The 26187-nt window shown below is 34.4% G+C and overlaps 1 protein-coding gene across 2 annotated transcripts in view; it reads left to right on the forward strand.

Annotated features, from left to right (window-relative positions):
• Positions 1 to 25508, forward strand: part of LOC148952380 (protein-L-histidine N-pros-methyltransferase) — a 154386-nt gene extending 128878 nt beyond the window's left edge. For both annotated transcript variants that reach the window (XM_089089838.1, XM_089089837.1), the window contains 3 exons: positions 5344 to 5556; positions 14003 to 14184; positions 23539 to 25508. In XM_089089838.1, coding sequence (XP_088945964.1) covers positions 5344 to 5556; positions 14003 to 14184; positions 23539 to 23744 — 601 coding nt within the window. In that variant the 3' untranslated portion in view covers positions 23745 to 25508. The remainder of the gene's footprint in view (positions 1 to 5343; positions 5557 to 14002; positions 14185 to 23538) is intronic.
• Positions 25509 to 26187: the final 679 nt, after the last annotated feature.

Here is a 26187-nt window from a genome sequence, read left to right on the forward strand (position 1 = left end):
AGCCATTTTGTTCAGCGTACTTGATTTCCAGATAGAAAATATGTTTTCGAGGAGGACACTCCCCCACAACCCTCAGGGCAAGGGCTTTGATAAATAAATGAAATCCAAAACGAAGAGAAACTACAATAATTAACCGAATCAAACTCAAAACGAGCAGAAATTAACATAAGTTGGGCGCAAAAGCCCTATGCCTTTCCAAGGCTAGAACAAAATTTGCACTTTACTGAAAAAATACAAACGAATGTACAATGTTAGTTCAATATACACATAATTATATTTACTAATCAAAATGTTAACATTATTTGATTTATTAAAGTTATAAAAGTAAAAACATTTAAATTATTTTCAGTAAAGTGCAAATTTTGTTCTGGCCTTGGGAAGGCATAGGGGTTTTGCGCCCAACGTACGTTACTTTCTGCTCGTTTTGAGTTCGAATCGGTTAATTATTGTAATTTCTGTTCGTTTTGGGTTTCATTTATTTATCAATGCCGATTTGTGGTAGTTTCACGCTTGGTAGATTATTTGATTTTAGTTTTGCTCATTTTTTGTTTAATGGAGTTCTTTACTTTTCTTTGAAAAACTTATTTTGTGGAAAAAGTTTTTTTAATTAATCAACTAAAAGACTTGTGCTCTTATACTTTTGTCTCAAAAATTTTTGGAAATAGAGAACCATTTTTTGACCATTTCCGAATGCACAGTTATATCTAAATTTTATCAGTATACGCACTTTCAATGACAGTGCAATAATACAACATCAAAATTCCCCCTTTTTGTATACTCCCGCTTGTATAAATAGAATTACATAAACGGGTGATCGGGCACAACAAATGTACAATTATGCAATACTTGATAGTGCAGCGGTAAGAACACTTGCCTGTGGCTGTAGTAACTTTGGGTGGAATTTATAGAAAGTTATTTTCTTTGAGAAAGACTAGAAACTTTTCAGTCGTAGAGAAGACTAAAAAGTCGAAAATACAGAATTTTTTAAAACCCGTTTTCGAAGTAGACATAAAAGTTTTTTTTTCATCTTGAATCTACGGAGATAAGTGGAAACAGGGGCACAATGTCCATATTTTGTTAAAAGCAATCTGTTCTATGTGCTGTGCTGGATTTAACGGTCGTCCAGGTGTCAAGGGCCGGATGACGCTTCTAGGCCCAAGAGTTTTTAGGCCCACGGAGTACACCAGCTGGCGCTTTGACGAAATATCACATCAGTCCAATTTTTTTTAAGAAAAAAATCTTCCAGTGATAATGTTTGCGTCCCCCGGCATTTTGTACCCCTAGGCCCGGGCCTAGTGGGTCTATTGGTAAATCTGGGCCTGTCCGTGTCCCTTGTTTTCACTTGTATTCTTAGTTCCTCAAGGGGACATTATTTTTACTTTTTAGTCCATTTTAAAAACGAGTTTAATTTTTGGTTTTTATATTTATTTACTCAGGTACCTTTGTCGTTTCCAGCTTGTTCTCTTGTGCGCCTCTGGGAATCTCAGCCTAGCGAATGATTCTTAAGAGATTTTCTTCTAAAAACCTATCTGTGAACATGGGCCAATTTTCGTAATTTAGGCCCATTGTCCCTGGGGCTGTAGGGTGTATGTTGGACCAGAAGGCAAAGCTTTCAGGGTTTTCAACGTTTCTGGACAAAAAGACCATCTTAAAACTTGTATTCAGTATCATTGTACTTAAGGGAAGAAAAAGCCAGAGGAGGGAGGTTAGTTGCCCTCAAATCACTTTCAGTCCTTAAAAAGGGCATTAAAAATTTCAACTTACAATCCAAGGAGCTCCTTCCCAAATTTCTATGACCAGCCTTTCATGAGAAGTGGCTGGGAAAATTTATTTTACCCCCTTTTTAACCCATTTTTGGGGAAACCAATGTTTTATCTCTGCATGGGGATCCCCTTAGTCTAAGGAATTTAGGATAAGAGCAACTAGGATATGTCTTGTAAAATTTCTGCTTAAAATAAAAAATGCTTCGTTGTTTGTCGAAAGTGATAAATCAGAAGAGTGCTCGGACAAAAACAATGACTATTAAAAACAGTAACAAAATAAATCCGATTGATATAATACATAAAACATAAAAATAATAAGACATAGACTGAACATCATATAGTTTTTTCTTATCCAAAGGGGAGTTTTGCTTTTAGTGCTTCACAAATAGTTTTTAAGCCCGAAATATCTTCATTTTTGCGAGTATTAACTGGTTTTTGCTGAGTTTTACTGAAGGAGCGTTCTCATATCGTCCTTAAGGGAACGACCCTCTCCTTTATCGACAGGCATGATTCTTCCCTTTTTTTTCTTTGGATATAAAGGATTAGAAACATCAAGTTCACACCCGTGCATGGAAGAATCCTAGTTTCTTTGAGAAACAAAAACTATTGTTGTCGGCACTGTCTGTGTGTTCACTATAAAAGGGAAAAAGTTTCTTTGGAATATTAGAGGCGAAAGAATGAGTTTAATATGCAACCTAAACGACCGTGAAGGGAAACTTTAAGAGAACCGCTCAAATCTGCATTTTATTGCTTTTCAAAGGCAATATTCTAAAAATGAAAAAGAAGGGCTTCCATGCTGCATCTTCGCCGGTGATAAAAATTCGTCTTATCCTAATGGAAGCACATTTTATATTTGATTAATAGCTCATTTCTTCAGCTTAATTTTAATACTACGCTGGATCTGAAACAGATGCATTAAATGTAGATGGTGATGTAGGTTGTATATTGTAGATGATTAAATATTTTGAAATATTTTGAAGATAATCTACATCTCTCCTTGATGCTTGTCTGGTTGAGATGCATAAAGAGATCATTGAAATAAGAGTACATTCCACGGCGCCTTATGATAATTAATTTTGAAACAGGTATTTTCGACAATGGTGGTTTTGATCGCTTATTTTTTGTTTTCTTTCGATTGAACGTCATTTTTGGAGATTTCGGTCTCTATTTTTAAATTCTCAATTTTTTCTAATTATTGTTCTGTTGGATCTAAATAATAGTTGCTATTTCTGAGTCAGTGTCTATTGGAGGATGTTTCTCACTAGACAATTTCTTAAAATATACACGTTGCTATGGCCCGTTGAAATGGCCGTAGGCAGCATCTTGTCTAGGGGGGGAGGGGGCGGGGAATAATATTCTATGATGGAAGGGGGGCTGAAGTTGATAGGCAGTTCACAAAATCTCTCATCGCCAGCAAGTTCTATATCATCTTTTGAAATCTTTATTCGTTAATAATCACCAAAAATCATAAATCGTCAATTACCTTCAGCATTAATCTTTTTAGATTACTATGATCGTATTGGTGGCCGGTGCCCCCCCTCCCGCGGAAAATACCCCCTGCGGAAAATACCCCCTCGGAAAATACCCCATGGAAAATACCCCCCCCCCACCCCCCGTGGAAAATAAGGCTTTCCAAAGTTGAGAATTTTATTGGAGTTTTATTTTTTTATTTCCGTAAGGGGAAAGAATTTTGGTACTTGTGTATTATGAATGAAAGATCTTAAGCCGGTACTTGTGTATTATGAATGAAAGATCTTAAGCCGAACTGGCCAGGCATGACAAAAAACCAACAGAGAGAAAAATCCCAATAGAAAAAAACAAAAAAAACAAAACAAACGAGACTGTGGCCAGTGGCCGCAGTCTCGTTTTTTTTTTGTTTTGAGATTTTTCTCTTTGTTGGTTTTTTGTGTATTATGCGCCACTCACTCAAGTTTACGCTGTGTAAAACTCGAGAACAAACCGGTTTCTTTCATATTAGCGTGAGACAAGACAAAGAAAAGGGACAGAATACATGGGAAGTATATAATTTGGGATATATATTTGCACTTAGGGGGGGGGGGGGTGGTAAAGTATTTTGAGAGTTTGAAGTCAGAAAGCAATTCCTTCTAGGTATGTTCACTAAAAAATTACAGAAGAATATCGAGGTATCTGGAAATTTTGTTATAAAAAAAAAAAAAAATAAATAAAAAAAAATAAAAAATAAAAAAAAAAAAAATCCCAGTTTAAAGTAAATGTAATGTTTCGTCTAAGTGTTTTTCCAAATGTTAAGTGTTTACTATTATTAGGTTAATGAGGTTAATGTAGTGTTTCATTTAAGTGTTTTAAGATGATCGCTGATCAAAGTTTATGTTATTTGTGCCTTTCATTTATGTTATTTTACTATGTTCATGGCCGTATATTTGGCTTTGCTCTAAAATACACTTCTCTATCTATTTATCTAATATACAGAATACTTGTACCAAACACATTTTGCATGCAGACCCGCTATACGTTACCCCTTCCCCCCTAATATGCAAATATATAGCCCAAATTTATTTATAAAGTAGCGTAAAAACTAACGAAAAAAACTGGTATGTTCTCGAATTTTACACAGCGTAAACTTGAGTGAGTGGCGCATATTACACAAGTACCGAAATTCGTACCCCCTACGGAAAAAAAATAAAATAAAACTCAAAACTTTCAAATTTGGAAAGCCTTAATTTCCACGGGGGAGGTATTTTCCGGGGGGGGGGGGTAAATGCCTAGAACCGCTCTTATTACCTTCTTGCAATACTAAAATATAATAAACCCAATATCCTACTTCCAATTTCCAGAAAACATAAACACCATAAAGGTGATTTGACACAAATCGCATTACGGTTAGATAACAGCTTGTTGTTCTAAATATCCAATTCGAATGTTTAAAGCTGGGCGATATTAAAAATCCAAATGATCTTTCTATATACAGGACCAAAGAAGTTCTAAGCCCATGACCGTTTATCTGTCTTACTAGGTTGCAGCTTCTGCTACAATTGTGACAAGCCCTTATGGTTCAGTAATAAACTTGATTGATTCACTGACCTTCATAATAAGAAAAAAACGGTAAAAAAAGTGATGTATATTAGTTACTATGTCTGCACACAGAGGGAAAGGGTTCCTTCCTCTAGAAATGGTAGAAGGTTCGCGCCTCTAGGAAAATTATGGTCCAAAGTTGCACTTTATGTGTTTGGGTCCCCCTCCATCTTTGGAAAACCACCTGTATCAAAGTTACATTCAAAATAGAGTGATTACGTAGTAGGTGATTTGCGTAGGTTATAACAGTAAATTTAAAATGTGTGATTTAGGTAGCTATCCTGGAGGGGGCCATCTTCAAAGATTCAGAGTTGCAAATTTAGGATTTTAACGGAACTCGCTTTTCTGGTCCCCAAAATGTGGAACCAGAAAATAGAGTATCCACTCACTTTCCATGTATTTCTATAAGTAGACTGTTGTCACTAAATATTCGAGACCGAATAAAAATTTAGATAAGTTGAAATTTCTCATTTGGAGGTTCAGGCCTTTGGGCGTTGCACTCTTCCTTAATTACCTTATCTTTTTTCAGGGTGCTGGGACGTGGTTCAATGTTTGTTTTCTCATCGATGCAATTTGAAAAGTTGACTGGACTTGCACCGCTGGCAGTGGGTGAGAGGTCACTCCTTGATCTTGGCGCAGGTGATGGAGCAGTGACTGAAGTGATGAGGCCCTATTTTTCCAGAATAGATGTTACTGAAGTATCTTGGCCCATGCAGAGGGTGCTTAGAAGTAAAGGCTTTAGGTAGTAGGGGTAAATAAAGTTGTCTTCTACAAATGACGGCCCACAGAGCCACCTTATAAATAAGAATTTGTCATCTAGAGGTGGCAATGGTGAAAATCTTCGTATTTTCAAAATTGGGCTATAAACGCTTGATTATAAACATAAAATCCCGGATGACACGTTAAAAGTTGCCATAAAGCACAGGCACAAATATAAAAGAAAGGAAGGGGGTTCGAGCCCCCCCCCCCCTCCAAGTGCCGATATGTTGGCAATATGTCCTGCCAATTTCTATATATTTCCAATTTTTATTTTCCATTTTGTCTTCCTTGCTTTTGCTAAAGCCTGTTTTAATAACCAAGATTTGTGGTGGGAGCAGTATACTTCGAATACCACTTTTTATCAAAATTCCAAGGCTTGAATAGCCATCCATTGTTTTGCGGTTTTATTTACTCATTATTTCACCGTTCCTTGGAAAGGGCCTATTTTATTTTAATGTTCTATTTTTGAGGTTCCTTTTGTTTTATTTTGTCCTTAGGACTTGTATCCGTATATGCCTTACTCCTTTTTCTACTCTTGTGCACCGGGGATGGTATAGCGCAGCTCTCGACTGAAATGTCTGCATATTTATCCTTCTTTATTCACTGGCTAGAACCTCATTTTTCTTCTTCACATTTCCTTATTTTATTTTGTTACTCGTCTTGGCAATTTTGCTTTAAATTGATTGAATATCTCGTTGAAGGAGTAAAGAGATGACTCCTCTAGCGGAAGTGCCTCTTGTACTCTTATGGATTACTTATGTTGGGAGTTTATTCCAATGGCTAACCAATTGCTGGGCGGAGCTTTTCATTTATCAGTCTCATCTACAAGTCTCCCGGTGAAGCTTCTCTGTGAAGTCTCTCACCGGGAGACTCCCGGTGAAGTCTCCCGGTGAAGTCTCTGCGAGTAACATTAATACGACTTAGTCTTCTCGTCCCAACTTTGATAATTTCCTTAGAAGGAGTAAAATTCATTAGAGCAAATTGTCAACTTCCTCTGAATGAAGGTAACAGTACACATTTGTAGAATACTTTTATATTACCCACGTCAACTTATTTTTGATGCAACTAGGCGGGTTGTACGGGGCTAAGGTTGATACCTTTCTTGCTTGGTGGAGGTTGATGCCGTTCCTGTGACTAATATCCACTCCACTTTATCTAAGGGAGTACAGTAATATTTTTTCACAGATTTTGAGCAAAAATCCATCCTTTAGCCTCAGTATGAGAAACTCAGATTCTGAGAAACCAAGATCAAAAATTTTAAATTATCCCTTCTTTATCCCTTATCCTTTCTTTATAAGTTTCGGCAAACCACTTTTATGCAACGAGATGTTTTATGGTTTATTGTATGTTTTTGAGAGGGTTATACTGTTTAGCCCATTGCTTATTTTTTATTTATGTTACTTTTCAACCAAAATCCAAAACTGACCAAAATCAAAAACACCATTTAAAAATTAAAATAAGTTTCATCAGCTTAAAGGGAATTGAAAAAGTTGGATTAATTTAAGAAACATTGCTTTTTTTATATTTCCATTATTTTGAATCGATGGAGATTATTAATAGTTTACGTTTAACTTCAGAGTTGTTTTCTTTTTATAGTTTCGAAGACTTCAAGACAGAGTACTAAATGATTACTATATACAGTAAAAATACAGTTAGCCTAAAGTATTATTAAATAAAAAAAACAAGTTTTTTTTTAACTGAAAGTAAGGAGCGACATTAAAACTTAAAACGAACTGAAATTATTCCGTATATGAAAGGGGCTGGCCCCTCCTCAACGCCTTGCTCTTTACGCTAAAGTATTTTATTTTTAAAATAAAATAGAGTTGTGAGAAAGAGTCAAACTTTAGCGTAAAGAGCGAGGCGTTGAGGAGGGGATAGCCCCTTTCATATACAGAATAATTTCTGTTCGTTTTAAGTTTTAATGTCACTCCTTACTTTCAGTTAAAAAAACTTGTTTTTTTAATTTAATTTTTGATCGTTTTTGAATTAATGCAGTTTTTGGTTTTGGCTCACCGTACATGAATAATTAAAACAAAATTTGCATATCAATTGTACTTTTATTTGGTTGAATGGCTTTCTCGAAAGTTGTTTAATTTTATTTACGAACGTTTTTATTAGTAATAAATAAAAGTAACTTACGAAATAACTTACGTAATGAACCCTCTGTATTCATATATTTTTAATAAGTATATTAGGGGATTCGTCCACCAGTAAATACATCGCTCTTTATGCTAAAGTTCGAATTATGTACCAATTCTTTAAAAATGTCTTCTTAATCACACAAGCCGTTAATTAGAATTTCTGATCGTTTTTTTTTAAATAATGCTGGGGAACCCGGGGCCCCCTTCATAGTAATGTCCCTTCCCCCATGAAAACTTCCTCCATGGAAAGATCCTCCCATGTAATCCCCGACCCCCCCCCCCCACACTACCAGAAAAAATCGCCCCCTGAAAACGTCTGTATACTTCCCAATAACCAATACTATATGTAAACATTGGGTAAAGTTCATTACTTTCAGCCCTCCCCCCGGGGACTTTGGGGGATTAATTTATTCGAAAAGCCACAGTTACTATATTTTCGACCATGCTTAACAAAATGGCTATCTCAACATTTTGATCTGGTGACTTTGGGAAAAAATGAGCGTGGGAGGGGGCCTAGTTGTCTATCTTTTTTTTTGTCTCTTAAAAAGGGCACTAGAACTTTTAATTTCCGTTCGAATGAGTCCTCCCACGATATTCTAAGACCACTGGGTCCATACGATCACCCGTGGGAAAAAAACAACAAAACAAATAAACACGCATCCGTGATCTATCTTCTGGCAAAAATACAAAATTCCAAATTTTTGCACACAGGAGCTAGAAACCTTTACAGAAGGGTTCTCTGATATGCTGAATCTGATGATGTGATTTGCATTAAGGTTCTATATCTTGTTGGGAGTGTTTCCACCTTTTTTCGAAAATAAGGCAAATTTACTCAGGTGTTAAACTTTTGATAGGTATGACTAAACTTGATGAAACTTATATATTTGAAATCAGTATTAAAATCTGATTCTTTTGATGTATCTATTAGTATTAAAATTCCGTCTTTAGAGTTTTGGTTACTTTTGAGCCGGGTCGCTCCTTACTTACAGTTCGTTACCACGAACTGTTTGATATACAGTAATTACAAAAGTAGTATTACAGTAGACTGTTTATATTTTTTCTGTTTGTATTATTATTCATGATTTGATTTTTATCATTCAGCACTTCCAATAATTTTGAATTCAACCGAAATACAATTCGAGACAATTTTTTTTGGGGGGCGGGGGAGTGGGACTACAGCCCATTTTTGAGATAATGCATACCTCAATATATGTAAGCAGAGCGGGACGTAAGTAGAGTGAAGGTTCTCAGGCCAAAGGGCTCTTCCTTAATGTCCGCATTCCTAAGTATTATTCCTTATTGTCCTGTACTTTGCCTGATTCCTAGGGGTTTCTGTCTAAATAGACTCCTGTATATGTCTGCTACACCCGCTCCCTCTAAAAAAAAAGTAAGTATGCTATAATTCACCGATTTTCGCTTATAGTATTAGAATGGAATGTACTTCAATATTTTGAGATTCAGTCCCCTTCCTCGTCTTCCCTGCAAAATAAAAACCTCACGCTCCTAGAGACAATACTACAGCTAAACACTTCTGTTAAGATATAAAACTATTTGTTAAGATAAAGGGAAAAGCTTACAGTAATTCAGCATCTGGAACAGATCAGGCTCGCATAGAAAAACTGTTGAATCGTCGATTTAAAACTAGAGGTAGGTTTGTGTATTACGTTATTTTTTATTATTATTATTATTAAAACACGTAAAATATGTGCTAACACAGGCCAGAACCCAGTAAAGAGCGTCTTACTAGGGATTTAGCATGATTTCATGACGTCATAACTCGCAAACGATTAAAAAAGAAAAGAAAAAAAAGATAGAGGTTTTCGTAAAGGAAAAAATCGCATCGACCCTTAAAAAAGACTCTAAGATTTTCAATTTCCAGTTGATAGAGCCCTCTCTCGAATTTCTACGATCACTCCTTCTATTACGAAACGGCCGGAAGAAAAAAAAAGAATGTATGAAGGCCAAAATGCTCTTTACTGAGTGTCCCCTGCAAGGGGAACTTGATAAGTGCTACAGAGGGCACTTGTGTAGTAATTTGTTACACACTTTCTACTCGCTAAACTTTCTCGTCCATTGGATAGATTTTCTTCACTTGTTCTATTCTAATGGTTGAATAAACGTTTATTTAAGTAAAATTAAAACAGAAGAAATATATATGTGAAGACTCCCTTGAGTAATTAGCATTATTTCCTCATTAGTACCCTTCGCGCATTCAGGAAAGCCGGGAAAACACAACGCCCTTGAATTAGGGACAAGGAAGGTCTTGTATATCAACAGGTTCATCAACTTAAGTATTTAAAAGCTGCTTGGGGATCCATCCCTAATTAGGAAATTACCGGGGAAACCGGGGGATACGCCCAATTAAAAATTACCCACAGTCAGGGATACGAAGATATTATCTCTGCGCTTAGGGCGAAGCATTAGCAGAATGGGACATCTGAGTGGGTTTTTAATATCGCCCAAATGATTTAGTTATCCCAGGGATACTAATGAGAACAATAAAAAAAAATGAGATATTACAACGTAACGAGGTAAGGCCCCCAGGTGAAAGCATGATTGGGAAAAAAATTCCCTGTTGAGTAAAATAATTAAAAACAAAATGTTTAACAAGAATGAAGGATAAAAGATATAGTATGGGAAAGAGTTATCTCCTGTGGAATATTCTCTGATGATAAACAATATGGGATAGAAGAAAATGATTAGGAAACAATTTCTTGTTGAGTAAAATACCCAAAAACGAAATGTGTAACAGGAATGGAGAATAAAGGAAATACCATGGGAAAGGCTTATCTCCTATGAAATATTTTCTGGCGATAAAACAATAGGTCTATGTGATATGGTAAAAAAGGGGGAAGGCGAGGAAACCTTTCAGCAATATTTGATTTTTTTTTTTTATCACAACATTATAAACATTATAAATAATTGAATAACGTTTGTTACATAACATTTTTGTCAAACAAGTTATATTCAAGGAATATTATCAGTAGCTAAACAACAGTATCTCAGTAATTTTTGTAATTTTGAAGTACGAAGAGCATCAAAATAAAATTGTTTAGCCCCCCTCCCCCCTTAGGCTCATTATAGGCTAATTCATATCTAAAAATAAGTTTTTAAGTTTTTTGGGGGTTGTTTCAAAATTATGAGGTTTTATGGTAGTGCAACATTTTTCTCAGTAAATAAGCAGAACAAACATTAACAATCTGTTGATTCACAGCGACCACTACACCTTCAAAGAAAAGCTTTGCCCTCTTAAGCTGTTCGGTGCCATATGTTTTAGCTTATTTTTTGTTTTTGTTTTCACCCATGTTTGTTTTATTAATTTTGGCGTCCACTACTATCAAAAACTGCATAACTACGTGTGAAAATCTTTTTTTCTTTAAAAAATTGAATTCTAGATTCTTCCTCATGAAAGAAAAATATATATATGGTTTTTTAAGTTTCCACTTGCCAATTCACAGTTAGATATCTTTTTCACCGTCCTTGGTACTTTTATGGTTAAAGGAAGCTATTTAATGGAAATACGAGTGCTACCCACAATATTTTTTACATTTATTCAATTAAAAAAAAAAAAATAACAACTAAGGGACCCATTATAAAAATTTGAAAACTGAACTTTAGCGATTACTTAATATTGTATCCGTTCAAAACAAGACAAATCTTCTAATTAATTGCCAGCTTATTATTTAATGAATGCTTATTATTGTGACAGTGTATTCATGTGATTTCTGTAAATATATAGGAATTTTGAGTTTTGTACTGCGTATTCGTAATTATTTCTATCAAATAAATGTACGATTAAGATATACATTATTAACAGATAAACAGTAGTCATTATGATTTAGTAATATTTTCTAGTTCTAAAGACTAATAAAAATCTTTTTATAAAAACATGAGGGGTAGGTATCCAGAAAATAGACTGCATTTTTGGCGAAAACGAAACCACAGGAAGAATTTGCTGACATATAAATTTGGAAGTGGAATTATTCAAAATACCAGGGACAATGACAGTAAAATTTTATTATGTTAATTGGTTAAGTGAAAAACTTACAGAAGCATATAATTTTTCAAAAATAGGGTCTTTTCCATAATTTTTTACGGAAAAGACCTCCGTAAGAAGTTACGCAACTTTTGATAATTGCGGGCATCAAATTAAAGAGAAAAAGTACATAGGATCATAATTAAGCAACAAAAAAAAAGTTAAAACACATGCAGCCAAACAGCTCAAGAAAGTGAAGCTTTTCTTTGGATATACAGTTTTTTGGGGGGGATCAACTGATTGCTAAATGTTTGGGTCTTTACGGACAAAAAGCATTGTCAAATGTAATTAATTAGTTTCGCTTATTAATTTTCACGGTTCAGCGTGGTAGTACTGACGAAAATATGGTATTGCCTTAAAAACTTCGTAATTTGAAACAACCAAAAGCAAAAGAAAATCTCAGTTTTCAGGTACGAATAGACCTAAATGTTTTTATTGCCCTAAATTCCCTATACATTTTTTTGCCCTAAATGGACAAAATATGTATTTATTTTGACATCCTTGGTATTTTAACTGTTTCTTAACATCGTCGCGGTTCGAATAAAGACACATCCTATAGGCAGGCCAGTTTATTACTTCAGTATTCTTAAAATTTCCTTACCTAGAACTAAGGCCGTATCAAAGGGAGGGGGGTTAGGGGGTTTGAACCCCCTCCCCCCCCCGAAGTGGTTGTCCGACTCGTAAAAAATGTAACACAAATGAATATAAACAAATTTTGTTGTGTTTTTAAAAAGTTTGTTTGTGACACACACCCCCCCCCCCGAAAAAATCCTGTATACGGCCCTGCCTAGAATTATTCATTTAAGCCTGCCTAGTGCTCTGTATGTTTCTTAAAGGATTGCGTGCCATGTCTCCATGTGTGGCAAAAACTTGCAGTTACCATGTGTAAAATACTGATTTTCTATTTAATGTTCAAACACTACCCTTCTGAAAGAAATGAAAAAGAAGTTTGGAACTTGACATTCCCTGAAGCTGATTTTGAAAATTAATTTGTTTAACTGCTGTAATATCAACTTTGTTTAAATGGAGCGATTGTTGAACATAGGTGAATGACAGGGTGCCAATTAACAAAAATATAGGGGCAAGGTTTTTTATTTAGTCTTTTTTTTCTGTGAACATACAAAAAATGTATTTTTCCAAAAAAGTAAGCAAGCCCAAGGGGAGGGGTCATTTTTAAATTAAAATACTAAGCAAAGGTATTTTTTACAAATCAAAGCCCCACCCCCAACAATTTTTGCCTCTGGTTAATGAACATAAAGATACCCAGTATCTAACTGGGGCGGAACTATGTAAAATATATAACATATAGTGGAGAGAATAACGTGTATCGTTGATCTCATTAAAGAAAATTGGTTGAAGTAAAATCTCTTCGGCCTAAAGATTAAGAAAGGTGACTTTTGTCTTTTTCGTGAGGATTTTTAGCTACACCGCAAAATTTATTTCACAAATACTTGTCGGGAAAACAAGAAATAGTATGCAATATTGCCACCACAGCTGATTGCGTAAGATTGACACGAATATGTAAGGAGTAGAGAAACGTCTAATGACTAAGAAGGCGGTACGGGCCTCGCCCTCGCTCTTCCTGGCTCAAATGTGAGTTACTCTTGATGATAACTCTCTTTTCTTACATCATTTGTAACATGGAATATATCCTAACAAGTTTTCTTTGCTGACGTCAAATCGTTGACCCTCAAAGTGTATGCAAGTGATTTTATGCTCGTAATTGATTTAAAAAAATAAAATTCAATTTTTTATGTGTTTACTTTCAGAAGAAGCTTCTTTATTTTGCAAACATTAAATCTTATTTTATCTGCCTTTTTCTTTTTCTTTCTCCCCTAGTTTAAGAAAATTTGAGCATGTTTTAACATTTCTTGAGTGACCTTTAGTACATTATTTAATTTCTATTAATTTTTTCTGTACTTGTATCCATGCTTTTCCCATGGAAGTTACTAATTTAAAATGGTAACTAGTGATTTTTCTTTATTAATATTTTTTTTATTTAATACTTTTTTATGGGAGGTTTTTTTTTAATTCTCACAAGACAAGTTTTCTATAGTAATCATCTCCTAGTAATTCTATGTATTATGATTAGGACAAATAAACGACTTTCCTTTATCATTATAAAAGAGGTTTGGGTATTTAGGAATTGGTATTACCCCTCCCACAAATTTCAAGTTCCTCCCATCAAGTAGCGTTTTAATTGCTGCTCTGACGTGAACTGTCATGAATCCTTTCTTATTTCTTTTATCTAGTGTGGTTGGTGTCAATTCCTGGGCCGACACAGATCGAAAATACGACTTTATTTCTGTTCTTAACCTTTTGGATCGTTGCGAGAAGCCATTGACTCTATTAAACGATGTCAAGCGTTCCTTAAAGTCAAGAGGAGGTGTTATCATTGCTTTAGTTTGGCCTTTCAGGCCTTATGTTGAAAGTGGTGAGTTATATTAGACGTTAATGTTTTCTTTCAATGAGACAGAGGGCATTCATTAAATTAGGCAAGGGTACTGAAAGAGGGAGGAAAATAAGGGTTTTCACGTCTATGGTTTTCTCTGTAGATCTAAAGTCTGGTAGCTCGGATAGTTTTGGAGGGGTGACAATCCCCTCTACAATTCTAAATCATATTTAGTTGCTTGTACTGTCCAAATACTGCAAATTGCTAGACTCATAATAACGCTTAAATTGACTTAGGAAATCGGTAACAGGTGGCGTTTCTCGTGTATAGCAAGCATAATTGTGAATATTATAAAGATACTGCATGAAGAAAAGACGCAAGGAGATCGTTGAATACACCGTAATTTCGTATCTAGTAATATAAGGTCTAATATCGTAACAATTAAGGATTTTACAGGAATTTATATCATTTCATGGTGTTTTTGAAGTTCACTTAGGAGGAAAAGCTTGAATATACTTGGAAAAGGGGTGGGGGCCCAGGTTCCAGTGGGATCAAGGCTAAAAACATACCTAAAAGAAAAATTACTCAAATCTAAAAATACAACTAACCAGAATGATTCATGTAGACTGACACAACAACATACCCGAACGTCCACTGAGTGATTCCAGTTATCTTCTGAATTTTCGTAAACTTCTAACTGTCTTCAAGTTCGATTTCTGTTTTGCTCTTGAATGTCTGCATCTGTTTCTTGACCAAGCTGTCGCTCTCATTGCTGCACCTCAGGAAGAAAAAAATAGATATAGTTCTAGCACCCAGACTGATGGGTCCAGCCCATTAAGTACTGGACTGTATTTGGAATTACTAGCACTAAGTACTAGTACTATTTTGTAGAAGTTGACATTCGTGCCTAGATATAAACTTGGGTGGATCTGACAAAGCTGGTTACGAGACTGTCAGATAATTGGGGATAAACGGTGAAGTCGAAGTATACTAAAGGCACCATAAACACGAGGCAGTGGCAGCCCATTTAAGTGGCTGAATAACCACTCCAGGCTCCAGTTACGAGCTTCAGAAGTTCTACTTCTGTGAAATGAAAAGTGGCATCTTGTTGTATGATCTCTTATATAAGATTTAGGTTTAACGAGACCAATCAAAAATATTGCCTGTGGTAAAACAACTCGCTAAAGTTGATGAATCATGTTGGAATTAACCTAGCTCGTTTTTGAATCCTTCCGAGCTCATCATAATCAGGGAAAAGGAGTCAAGAAAGCTGCCAATGATCTGGAAATAATAGTTTCGTTGCCCTAGAAAAACTATATATTTTGACTGTAGTTCTTTTGTTATCCAAACGTTGGAAAAATTGTAGCATTACCGAATCATAGTTCTTTTGTTATTTTGAGCTCCCTGAGTTGAATTGCCGACGTGTTCAGTTTCATCTCTGCAGTAGATTGGACTCAGTAGTCTAGGTTGAGATGTTGAGTTTCTGTTATATTTGGTTCCTTGCGTTGAGTTTTGGTTCTGGGTCTTTTATTTTTACTGTTGTACATGGGGTTGGCTGGGTTGAATAGGACGTGTTGAGTTTTCTATTTGGAGGTGAATATTTCAAATTGTCAATGTGGAGTTTCCTGTTTGGTTTTTTATCTTAGGTATTTTGTGTTGACTTGTCTGGCTTGATTTTGTGATGCTTCAGGTTTTCTCAGCTGTGTTGGTTGGGTTCTGTTTGCTTTATTGAGTTTCATGTGTTGAGTTTTAATATTGTTTCACGCGAAAATTTAATGACTTATCTTCTGAAATTTGCATCTCATGTAAAAAGTGTAACAAGTTCTACTTTCAGAATCATGAGATTTCGGAGTGGGCACAGTCGCGGAAGTCCTACCTGCCTGTGCGTTGGCCGTGCAGTAACGCTTCTTGTATTGTTTCTCACACTATAGGCTGTGGCCCCAGCAGAATGGTGAATACGTCCCGCCACTCTCATTCTCGTTGGACACGAGGCTCACTGTTTTGTACCAAGAGTTTTAGAAAAAAAGGGAAAAGAAATGGTACCGGAACTACTAAATTAAGGAGCTGAACCAGCACGTCTCAAACTTTTAACCACGAGACTCTCTTGGAGTTATGATTTTTAGGAGCAAACAAACATAATTTTGTGTAACCAAGCATGATTTCCTACTTTTCTCTGTCAGTTTTTTATATTTGTAGATAATATATATATATATATATATATATATATATATATATATATATATATATATATATATATATATATATATATATATATATATATATATATATATATATATATATATATATATATATATATATATATATATATATATATATATATATATATATATATATATATATATATATATATATATATATATATATATATATATATATATATATATATATATACTTATTTGACTTAAGGCTCCTGTCCCGTGATTTGTGGCATAGAGATTGTAGTAACTTTACTCATCCAGGTGGACCAATTTTCTGCTATGAGGGGGGCCTTGTTATCCGAAATTTTGGCTATACTGAGAAACTTCTGTAGGTTGTCCTTCCACTTGGTCCGAGGTCTGCCCCTCGGGTGGGACCAACCCCGCAATGTGGGGTCAAAGTCACACATGATTCTAGCAGCGGCTGTCGTTGGCATTCGAAGGAGATGCTCAAACGCCAGAAAGTTCGCTGGGCAATTCGAAGTGAGCATAAAACCTGGTGATTAAGGGCAAGGAGTCTTTCATTGCTCACAAAGTGAGTTCCATTCTCTATATAAGCAGAAGCAGGAAAATCTAGAAGAAAGAGCTTGAGGTTTAGTTAGAAAATAGAAAGTATTTTGCTATCCTAATTGCTAAATTTATAGCCAAATTTAGCATACCTATAAAGAGCCACGCTTTAATTCTTTCTGAAAAGGGAATTCCCATTGACAAGTAAAAAGAACTGGCAGAAAAAGTAAGAAAATCATGTGTGTTTCCCCCTAGAAAATCCAAAAGATTCACAGTTCGAACTTTAGACTCGCAGGTCCAGTCTCTGAAGATGGCGGCTACGGTGCCGGTTTTCTAGGACTAGTGGCCAAAAATAGCGAGCCCCGGTGTGTAACGTTTAGTTTTTTTTTAAATAACCCTGGAATATGTGACCTAGTTTTGCCACCTTACTCAGCTTGCGGGTGGGGGAGGGTATCCTATATGCAAATGGTCGCCGTCAGAAAACAGAATATGCTTATGTGTGTGCTTTTTCTTTTTTTTTTTTTTTTTTTTTTTTTTTTTTTTTTTTTTTACATATTTAAATCTACAACGTACGTATTTTCAAATAAAAAAGGGTATGTCTTAATGATTATGCGTTGCTCAATAATGATTGAATTATTGATCATTAACTAATAATTTAGCTCTACGGATAAAACAGAAAACTAGACTACAATTGTTTGTGTTATGAGTGAGCTGTAAAGTGACTCGCTCTATTCAACTTACCTAAGGGGTCTCACAACACTAAAAATAGCTTAATTTGTGTAATTGGTAAAATTAGTTTAGCGATAAGAGTCTGATCTGAATTTCTGAAAGATTCACGATTACAAAGCTTGAAAAATACCAAGAGACGCAAAACGGTAATGGAAATTACTATTATTTTACATATCAGGCCCTGAAAATCAGCAAAAAGCTAACATTATCGTCTTATTCTATGCATTCTTTTCAAAACAAGAAGAAAACAAAGCTAATATGAAATGGGGTTTTTTCAACACTAAATTCAACAAAAGGTGAATCAACCACTCTATCCGCAAGAACATTTGGAATTTAGTCAAGGACACTGTCTGGAGAGGTGTCAATTCCTGAAACGTGCCCCTCTAAGCTGCATATTTACTGATATGCAGCAATATTTGCAGGAGAAATAATATATTTTTCATTAAAAATAAATTTAGAAACTAATATTCATATTAGTTTCATATCAACGGACCGAGTCCGTTGATTTTGAATTGAAGGGATCAATTCAAATACACCAGATATACCAGACATTTAGCTTTGGCTTTCATTTAAGTATTTAGCCTAGTTAGTATTTTGGTTAGTTTAGGTTGCGCTTTTAATATATACAACAAATATACAACAAAGCGATCAAAAGGTAAAAAGGTTACTAACTAATTAATTTTTTTTTGTATTTATTACATTTTGTGTTCATGTACATTAACTATAGTAGTAATTCAGAGAATAACTAAGGCTAGCTTAGTAGTAATTCGGAGAATAAAGTTTCAGTCAAGAAGGTTTTCAGGCAGTTGTAAGTTCGTCCCACCAATAAATATTTTATCAAAATTTCCGGCTGTGTGTGTAATTTAACTATGATATTGTTCTGGGGAATCCCCCCCCCCCGAAAAAAAAATGTTTTTGGTAAGTTAATTTACTGTCTATAGTCATGTAAATTGATGTTGTTGCCACTCTAAAAAGACTGAAACTTTTGTAAATAAAGAGGTTTGCTTCTTTTGTACGTTGTTAAAAAGAAAAGAAAAAATGACAAAAATGAAAGAAATAAGTAATTAATTTGCGTTATATCAGCTTTCTAAATAGTTGAAAAGCCACTTGGCCTAATATAGCCTACTTTATTATTCTATCCGTACGCTTGCTGAAGCTGAACGTTTAAACCATTAAGAAAAGCTTCATACTTTCCAGTAGTTTGCTTAGTATTATTAGACATAACTGTTTTGACATCCGATATACGCCATAATAGGCTTAACCATAGAGTGTAGATACGAATATTTCTTGGAATGTGAGCTCTATTTAGGCCCTTTTATGGGCGTCAATAAAGAATTTACGCCCCTTTTTTCGCTTGTCAGTGTTCCTTTCTCTACTGAAAAGACTTACCTTTTCAAGAGAAAGGGAAAGATAAAGTTATTTCGAAAAAATAACTATTTATGTCTATTTATGCCTACTTATCACCAAAAGTTGGCTCATAATATCCAGTAAAGCCAAAAAAACTTTTGCAAGGACATATTGTTATATAGCCTATATGGCCTCATTAGTCCGAAACCTAGCCTATTCTCCTAAATCAGACAGAAAATTATTGACTTTATTTAGAGACTTGAAGTGAAATCTTTTTTGTTTATTTATTTGTTACTTAAAGTTTTATGCTAGTTTGGTATGCATCTAATTAAAATGGAACATCTGTATCCCGGAATTTAACTTTAATAAACTGTTCGAAAATGTCACAAATCTCAACAAACACAAACGAAAATCTCACAAACACAGTGCACAGTGCCGGTTTTCTAGGACTAGTGGCCAAAAATTCACAATGGTGCTTTTTTTAAGTTATTCTCCCTGGATGTTTTTCTATTTACCTTGATAAAAATACTAAATGTAAAACCTGGGTTTAGGGGGGTTTGTTTACTTGTTAGAACTTGAAGTTACAACAGCTCCATGAAATACAAGTTCTCTACATATCGACTGTTTTGTTCACATAGTGAAAGCTGGAACAGATTTTCCCATGTCAAGTGAAAATGACCAAGTGAAATCGAGCCATTTAGTACCTTCAGGGTTGCCACCAGCTCGAAAATAAAATCCCGATTTTTCTTTAAAAAATCCTGAAATTAAAAAAAATCTCCCAGAACAAGGTTTTTAGGTTATACAATATAGGGCTGCACAGTGCCGGTTTTCTAGGACTAGTGGCCAAAAATAGCGAGCCCCGGTGTGTAACGTTTATTTTTTTTAAATAAACCTGAGATATGTGACCTAATTTTGCCACCTTACTCAGCTTGCGGGTGGGGGAGGGTATCCTATATGCAAATGAACGCAGTCAGAAAACATAATATGCTTATGTGTGTGTGTTTTTTTTTTTTTTTAATAACATATTTCAATCTACAACGTACGTACTTTCAAATAAAAAAGGGTATTTTTTAATGATTATGCGTTGCTCAATAATGATTGAATTACTGATCATTAACTAATAATTTAGCTCTACGGATAAAACAGAAAACTAGACTACAATTGTTTGCGTTATGAGTGAGCTGTAATGTGACTCGCTCTATTCAACTTACCTAAGGGGTCTCACAACACTAAAAATGCTGAAAAACGACGACTTATCAACCATTATGACGTTTGGATCGATCTCAAAAGAATTTTTTTTCTGAAATGTCGAACAAAATGGTTAATCGAAATTAGGGAAGCGCTATTCTTTCATTGGCTTAGCCTTGAAGCACACTAGACGTGCTATAGAACGAACGTGACATATTTTGGTCTCAGCCATCCATGTGACTCTGTTTGTGTTGAACAACCGAAATTATAGAAAAACGGACGATATATTTTAAAACGAAGAAAAACTAAAAAAAAAGCAAACTGTGAATGTTAAAAATTCCTAATATTTCGGCTTCACGTCCGGAAGCTATTATCAACGGAAAAAAGCAACAAACAGACTAATCTAAACAAAATATATAAATGAAAGAAAAACAAATTTATCATATTATCATTATCGTATCGAACGTTCTTAAAATGTGAGTTTAGTTGTGTTTTTTTTTCTTTATATGTTTTTTTTTTATTTAGTTTAGTTTCTTTGTTGTTTTTCTTCTGTTCATAAACGCTTCCTGACGTGAACCCGAAATTTTCTATTTTTTTATTACCTATAGTTTGTTTTTGTTTTTGTTCACTATCTTGTTTTAAAATACTACAACCGTTTTTATATATTTTCATTTGGTTAATTTTGTAAATAGAAAGGCAGTGTGGTCTAAGAAAATAATTTACCATTGAAATACACATGCGTATTTTAAGATTTTCAATAATTTTTTTTATATAGAAAAGCCTTATCAACTTCAGATCAGTATAATTTTTGGGATGGACCCATAAATTTCCACCTAAACCTCCACCTCTTAGTAAAACCTCTTAGGTATAGATGTTCTAGAAAACAGAAGAGATCACTAAAAAAGTGATAAAGTTTTAGAATTTTGATGTTATATAGTCCCAAAATAATTTTTAGAGCTTTACTGCTTTCCACTACTTTTTTTTATAATGATTATATAAATATGCTTTTCGTATACTAAGTCTAGAAAGATTTCTTCTGAAAAGTATGTCACGTAAGATTTCAGTATATATGTTAAAGGTTATTTGCCGTGTCGAGTATTATAAGAAACGTCATTTGAAGTGATAAAATCATGGTTGCAGCGATACCTGGAACCTAGAGAAAAACGAACCACGGCCAACAGTAGAAAAAAATTAAAAACGCTTTAAAAAAATGTCAAGTCAGCGAAAATTGCTTTTAGAAGCTGATCAGGAGTGGTTAACTATGATTTCGGTTAATCTTGATGGTCAAATTTTGTTGAGAAAACAAATTTATAGAAATTTACGAGAAAAAACTGAAAACCCTCAAAAGTGGTATTAAATCGAAATGAAAACTGCACCATTATGATCGCCATTGTCGAAAACCCTACTCAGGAAAGTTATAGCTCCTCAACTTGAACATCAAAGAAAATCACTTTTTTGCATGGGTAGTATTCATCTGTCCTCTTTTTTTCGTTACCGCTTGCGGGGGACTGGAACCGCATAGAGAGTTGTTTCTACTACTACTACTACTAACAAGTCACATCAGCACCAAGCCGCCTGAGGCCAACACAGCTACGCACGCAACTCCTCCATTATAATATGTTAAAAGTCTCCCTATTTACACCCTCCAAGGAGGTTCCCAGTTCCCTTAAATCTTTCCTTACGACATCCTCCCACCCCAGACGAGGACGACCTGCTTTCCTTTTCGCCCTAGACGGTTTGTCGAAAAGAACAATCTTCGGCAATCGGTCATCCTTCATCCGCACGGCGTGCCCTAGCCACTTCAAACTCTCTCTTATTATAGCCCAATAGGGAGATATTGAACCCTTTTTTTCGTTCTTTCTATTGTTTGAAATACGGTCAGTCATCCGAGTACCAAGAACGAATGTTTAGCATTTTCTCTGGAATACATCTTGCAGATCTTCATCCGCTTTTCGAAGCGCCCATGCTTCAGAGCCATATTTGACTATTGTCATCACTGTAGCTTCTAATATTCTAACTAGGTTTGCAGACTTATCTTCCTATTCTTCCAAACTTTTCGCCCTGATTTAATTATAATATACAATATATTTGATAACCAGTCAAATACAGCAAGTGTACAGTGTAGGAGTACAAAAAGAAAATAAAAATACGAAGAAAAGAGAACAAAAAGCAGTCATACAAAAAATGCAAAAAAAAAAAATTTTTAATAAAATGCAATAATCTCCGCAAAAAAAAAGAAAAAGAAACAAACAGAAAACTTTGACTATCAGACTTGGCCATTCGTGTGCTAGAACTGAAGTTTTAGTTTTTTTCCGGCTAAGATGTTTATTAACATAAATATAAATAAAGAAAGCTATTCACCAAAAATAATTCAAAACTTTAAATTAAGCTCAAGAAATAACTTAATTCAAATTTATCAAAATTAAATCCAATAACAAAAATAACATCAAAATTATTTAGTTCACATATATCTGGAGTTTTTCTCTTTAAATTCTAAATTTCTTGACCTAATCATCACAAATTATTTCCTGTATTTAGCTGTAAACGTATACGTTTTCTTCTTTTTATAATTCAAAGTTAAATGCCTACAAAATTTGGCGTTGAGTTTATAAACGAAAAGAAGAAATGATACAACTTGGTTGATTTTTACATTAGGGAAACTTTCCGATTTTCTTAAAGCCGTTCTCAAATCTTTCTGCTAGATATTAGTGTCTAGGAAGAACAATTTTAGACCAATCAGAGCAGCTTATTTCTAGCTTAGCTCGCGTCTAAATTCAACTTACCGCAGCTTTCTTGATCGATGTTCTTTTATCTCTTTTATTGGCATTTTGTTTCTCAATATCTAACTTATAAGAATCTCATAGTCATTTTGTTATGATTTTAGAACTACAACATATTATAATATAAAATCTTTAATTCAAATATTTTGTTATTGTTTACTTAGACTAGACCAAGGTTTATCTTTAATAAAAAAAAGGCCACATATTATAGATAGAGAGATTGGGGGCGTGATATTAACAAAAAAAAGCTGGACATGACCTGAAATATGATGGGATTGCTCATTTTTCAGCCATTCATAGTTTTGGAGGTGGAATTAAAAATAAGACATTGGAAAATTATTAATGGAAGACAAACTTTTGTGGAAGAACCAGCTAAAGGCTTTCTTCACATCTTAGAATGTCTAGATTTTAGTTATTAAATGGAGTCGTCAATCTTTAAAAAATAATCCTAAGATGGGTTAGAATCTTGATCAAGATTTACTTTGCGGAGGCAATGGAGGACTTATAAACATCTCCCTCTTGCAAATAGTTGGGTATAAATATTATAAAATTTCGGAGTCTAGCCATTGCAATACTGTAATTTATAAAATTTGGGGCCTCTACATTCTATGTATCTTTTTGTTTTCTAGGTGGCATTAAAAACAGGCCTTTGGAAAACATTTCGCTGAACAACACTTCACTAGAAGAGCAAGCTAAAGATCTGACTCGGGTCTTAGAATATTTGGATTTCGAAGTTGTCAGATGGAGCAAAGTCCCCTATTTGTGTGACGGAGATTTTTTTCAGTCGTATTATTGGCTTACTGATATTCTTATTTATGCACGCCTAAAATCTTAATTTTTTTTTTTTTTTTTGTTTATTGAAATTATATGTTACTTTATCAGATAGCTGCTGAAAAAGTAAAAAGAAAAATATTAAAATTAGAATTAGGCTACTGAACTCTGATCATGTCTTATAAATGAGTTTCCAAATCTGTCTTCTTTGTGAATTTTTAAACTAGCAAATATAAACTTTTAGTGTATTACCTTTAACTGAAAACGCTGGAGATAAGGAGTTTTCCTAAGAAAAAAATTTCATTTTAACGCTTGAGTAAATGTTATAATACTCATGAACTTTTTTATGCCCCGCTTACGAAGCTAAAATGTTAGCAAAAAAAAGAAACAAAAAATGTAAAAGTACACAGTGGCTTGATTTATTAATTATAATAAATCTTCGTTTTCTTACTTTTACAGTGTTGCAATTGGCCTCCCAACAAATTGGCCAGTTATATCACAACCCTCCTTTAACTTAATAAAGTAATTACTTTGGCCAGGTTATTTAACCCCCTGATTGAAAAATGAAGAGTAAGCATTGCATAGCATTTTGATCAGATGATGAGAAGAAATACGAGTAAGAAAAATATTTACAAAAATGCATCTCTTCGAAATTCCAGGATCTGCACATTATGAATATAAGTAACTCATCACAACTCTGATGAAAGTTGAAATCACATTAAAATTAAACAATGACTATGATTTTAATATATTTTTGGACTTTTTTAAGATCAGGGCTTTATTTCATAACTGTAATTTAAACATCCTAAGATGTGAATTAAATTTTGGACTGGCTCTCCCATGGAAATAGTCACCCACGAGTACTTTTTTAATGGCTCTTTTTTCATTCTTCTTTATACAATACGACTGAATCACAAATATACAATTCAAAAATGAAGTTGCATGTGTGGTCCTATTATAAATATAAGTAACTCCTCGCGAGGGTTGAAACGTTCCCACATTAAAGGTAAATTCTGATTAAGATATTAACTACTTTTGGATATATTTTTTGTGTGTAAGATTTGTAATTTCATTTCATAACTGCGATCTAATATCTTTAGACGTGACCGAACATTAAGCTTTAGGAGCTTAATTATCTTAATTAACATTAGCTTAATTAATTAGCTTAATTAACATTATCTTTAGAAGTGACCTAACATCCACAAAAATAGTCATCCGCAAATAATTTTCCAATGGCTCTTTTTTGAGACTACCTCCAAAAATCTAACGACAGCTGAAACAATGCCACATTCTTACTTTACCACGTATTGCTTTGAATGTTTTAGAGCTAATCAAAGATTTAATAGCTTGGCGATCAATAGCACAGCCAAAAATAGCGAGAAGACTCGGCAAAATTAAGGAAACAAATATGAATTATCTACTTTTAGAGTAATAAAAAATCTATCATTTGGGTGTCTAAATCTATTGTAAGCATTCACATTACCCCAGTCAATCTAATCATCTTACTTCATCTAAGAAATCTATGATCCACCAAAATGGTGCATTTCTTGGACTGATGCTGGGATACACTGCCAGTTTTACATCTTTTCTGTCTTTTCCCACTCTTTTTCGAGAAGGTTTTAATGACTGGCTGAAGGGTTCACTTATGTCTGATTGCTCACCTGGTTCAAAGGGCGTAACCACTTTTGGAGAACTGTACCTGGCGAGACGTTGTTTGCTTGTTATTTGGAAATGCCTCTTGTAATTTGAAAATTGACACCGCTTCTGTTGTCCTAATCAACTTACTTCAATAAAGTGACATTCATACTTTAATATTTTGCACGGTATTCGGTACATACTATTTATTTTCGAAGCTATTGATCTACAAAATAAAGAAAACAGTGAGAGTTGTCAGTTATTTTAAAGGCAAGATTTGATGGTAAAAACTACTACCCATGAACACTTTCCACGGGTGGTTTGAATTCGTTTTCAAAGTCTAGACTTACAAAATCTTTCAAAGTTTTTTTGCAAATATCCGTCTGGCAGCTTTCCTCTTGTTGCGAATATCAGAAGGGAAACTTAGAGGCTGCTCTTTCACAAGGACTTGAGTTGAACTCGAGTTCAACTTCCACGTGGATTTATGTTTTCGCGCTGGATTTGCTCGCTGGATGTATGTTTTTGCGTAAGTCCTCCTCGAATCCATCTAAAGTTGGACCCGAAGTTGAGCTCAAATCCATCGTTTGTTCAACTCTGTGTTAATAGCAGAGTAGAACGTCAACCTGCATAGAATTCTAAGTTGAAAATCCATCTCTAAGTTGAACAAAAGATGGATTTTATCTATATTTCGTTGTTTTCACGAGGATTTTAGTTGAACTCGAGTTCAACCCGAGTCCTCGTGAAAATAGCCTCTTAGTCGGCTTTGATAGTTAGCTTGCAAATAACGCCATCTAGTCTTCGGAAAGGAAGTAAAATTTAAATTGTGACCTCGAAAGCTAAACTAATATTTTTTCAATTGTAAAATATTTGCC

This window comes from Artemia sp. Qi Xiang Cuo, chromosome 5 (genome assembly GCF_049724085.1).
Source record: "Artemia sp. Qi Xiang Cuo chromosome 5, ASM4972408v1, whole genome shotgun sequence".
NCBI lineage: Eukaryota > Metazoa > Arthropoda > Branchiopoda > Anostraca > Artemiidae > Artemia > Artemia sp. Qi Xiang Cuo.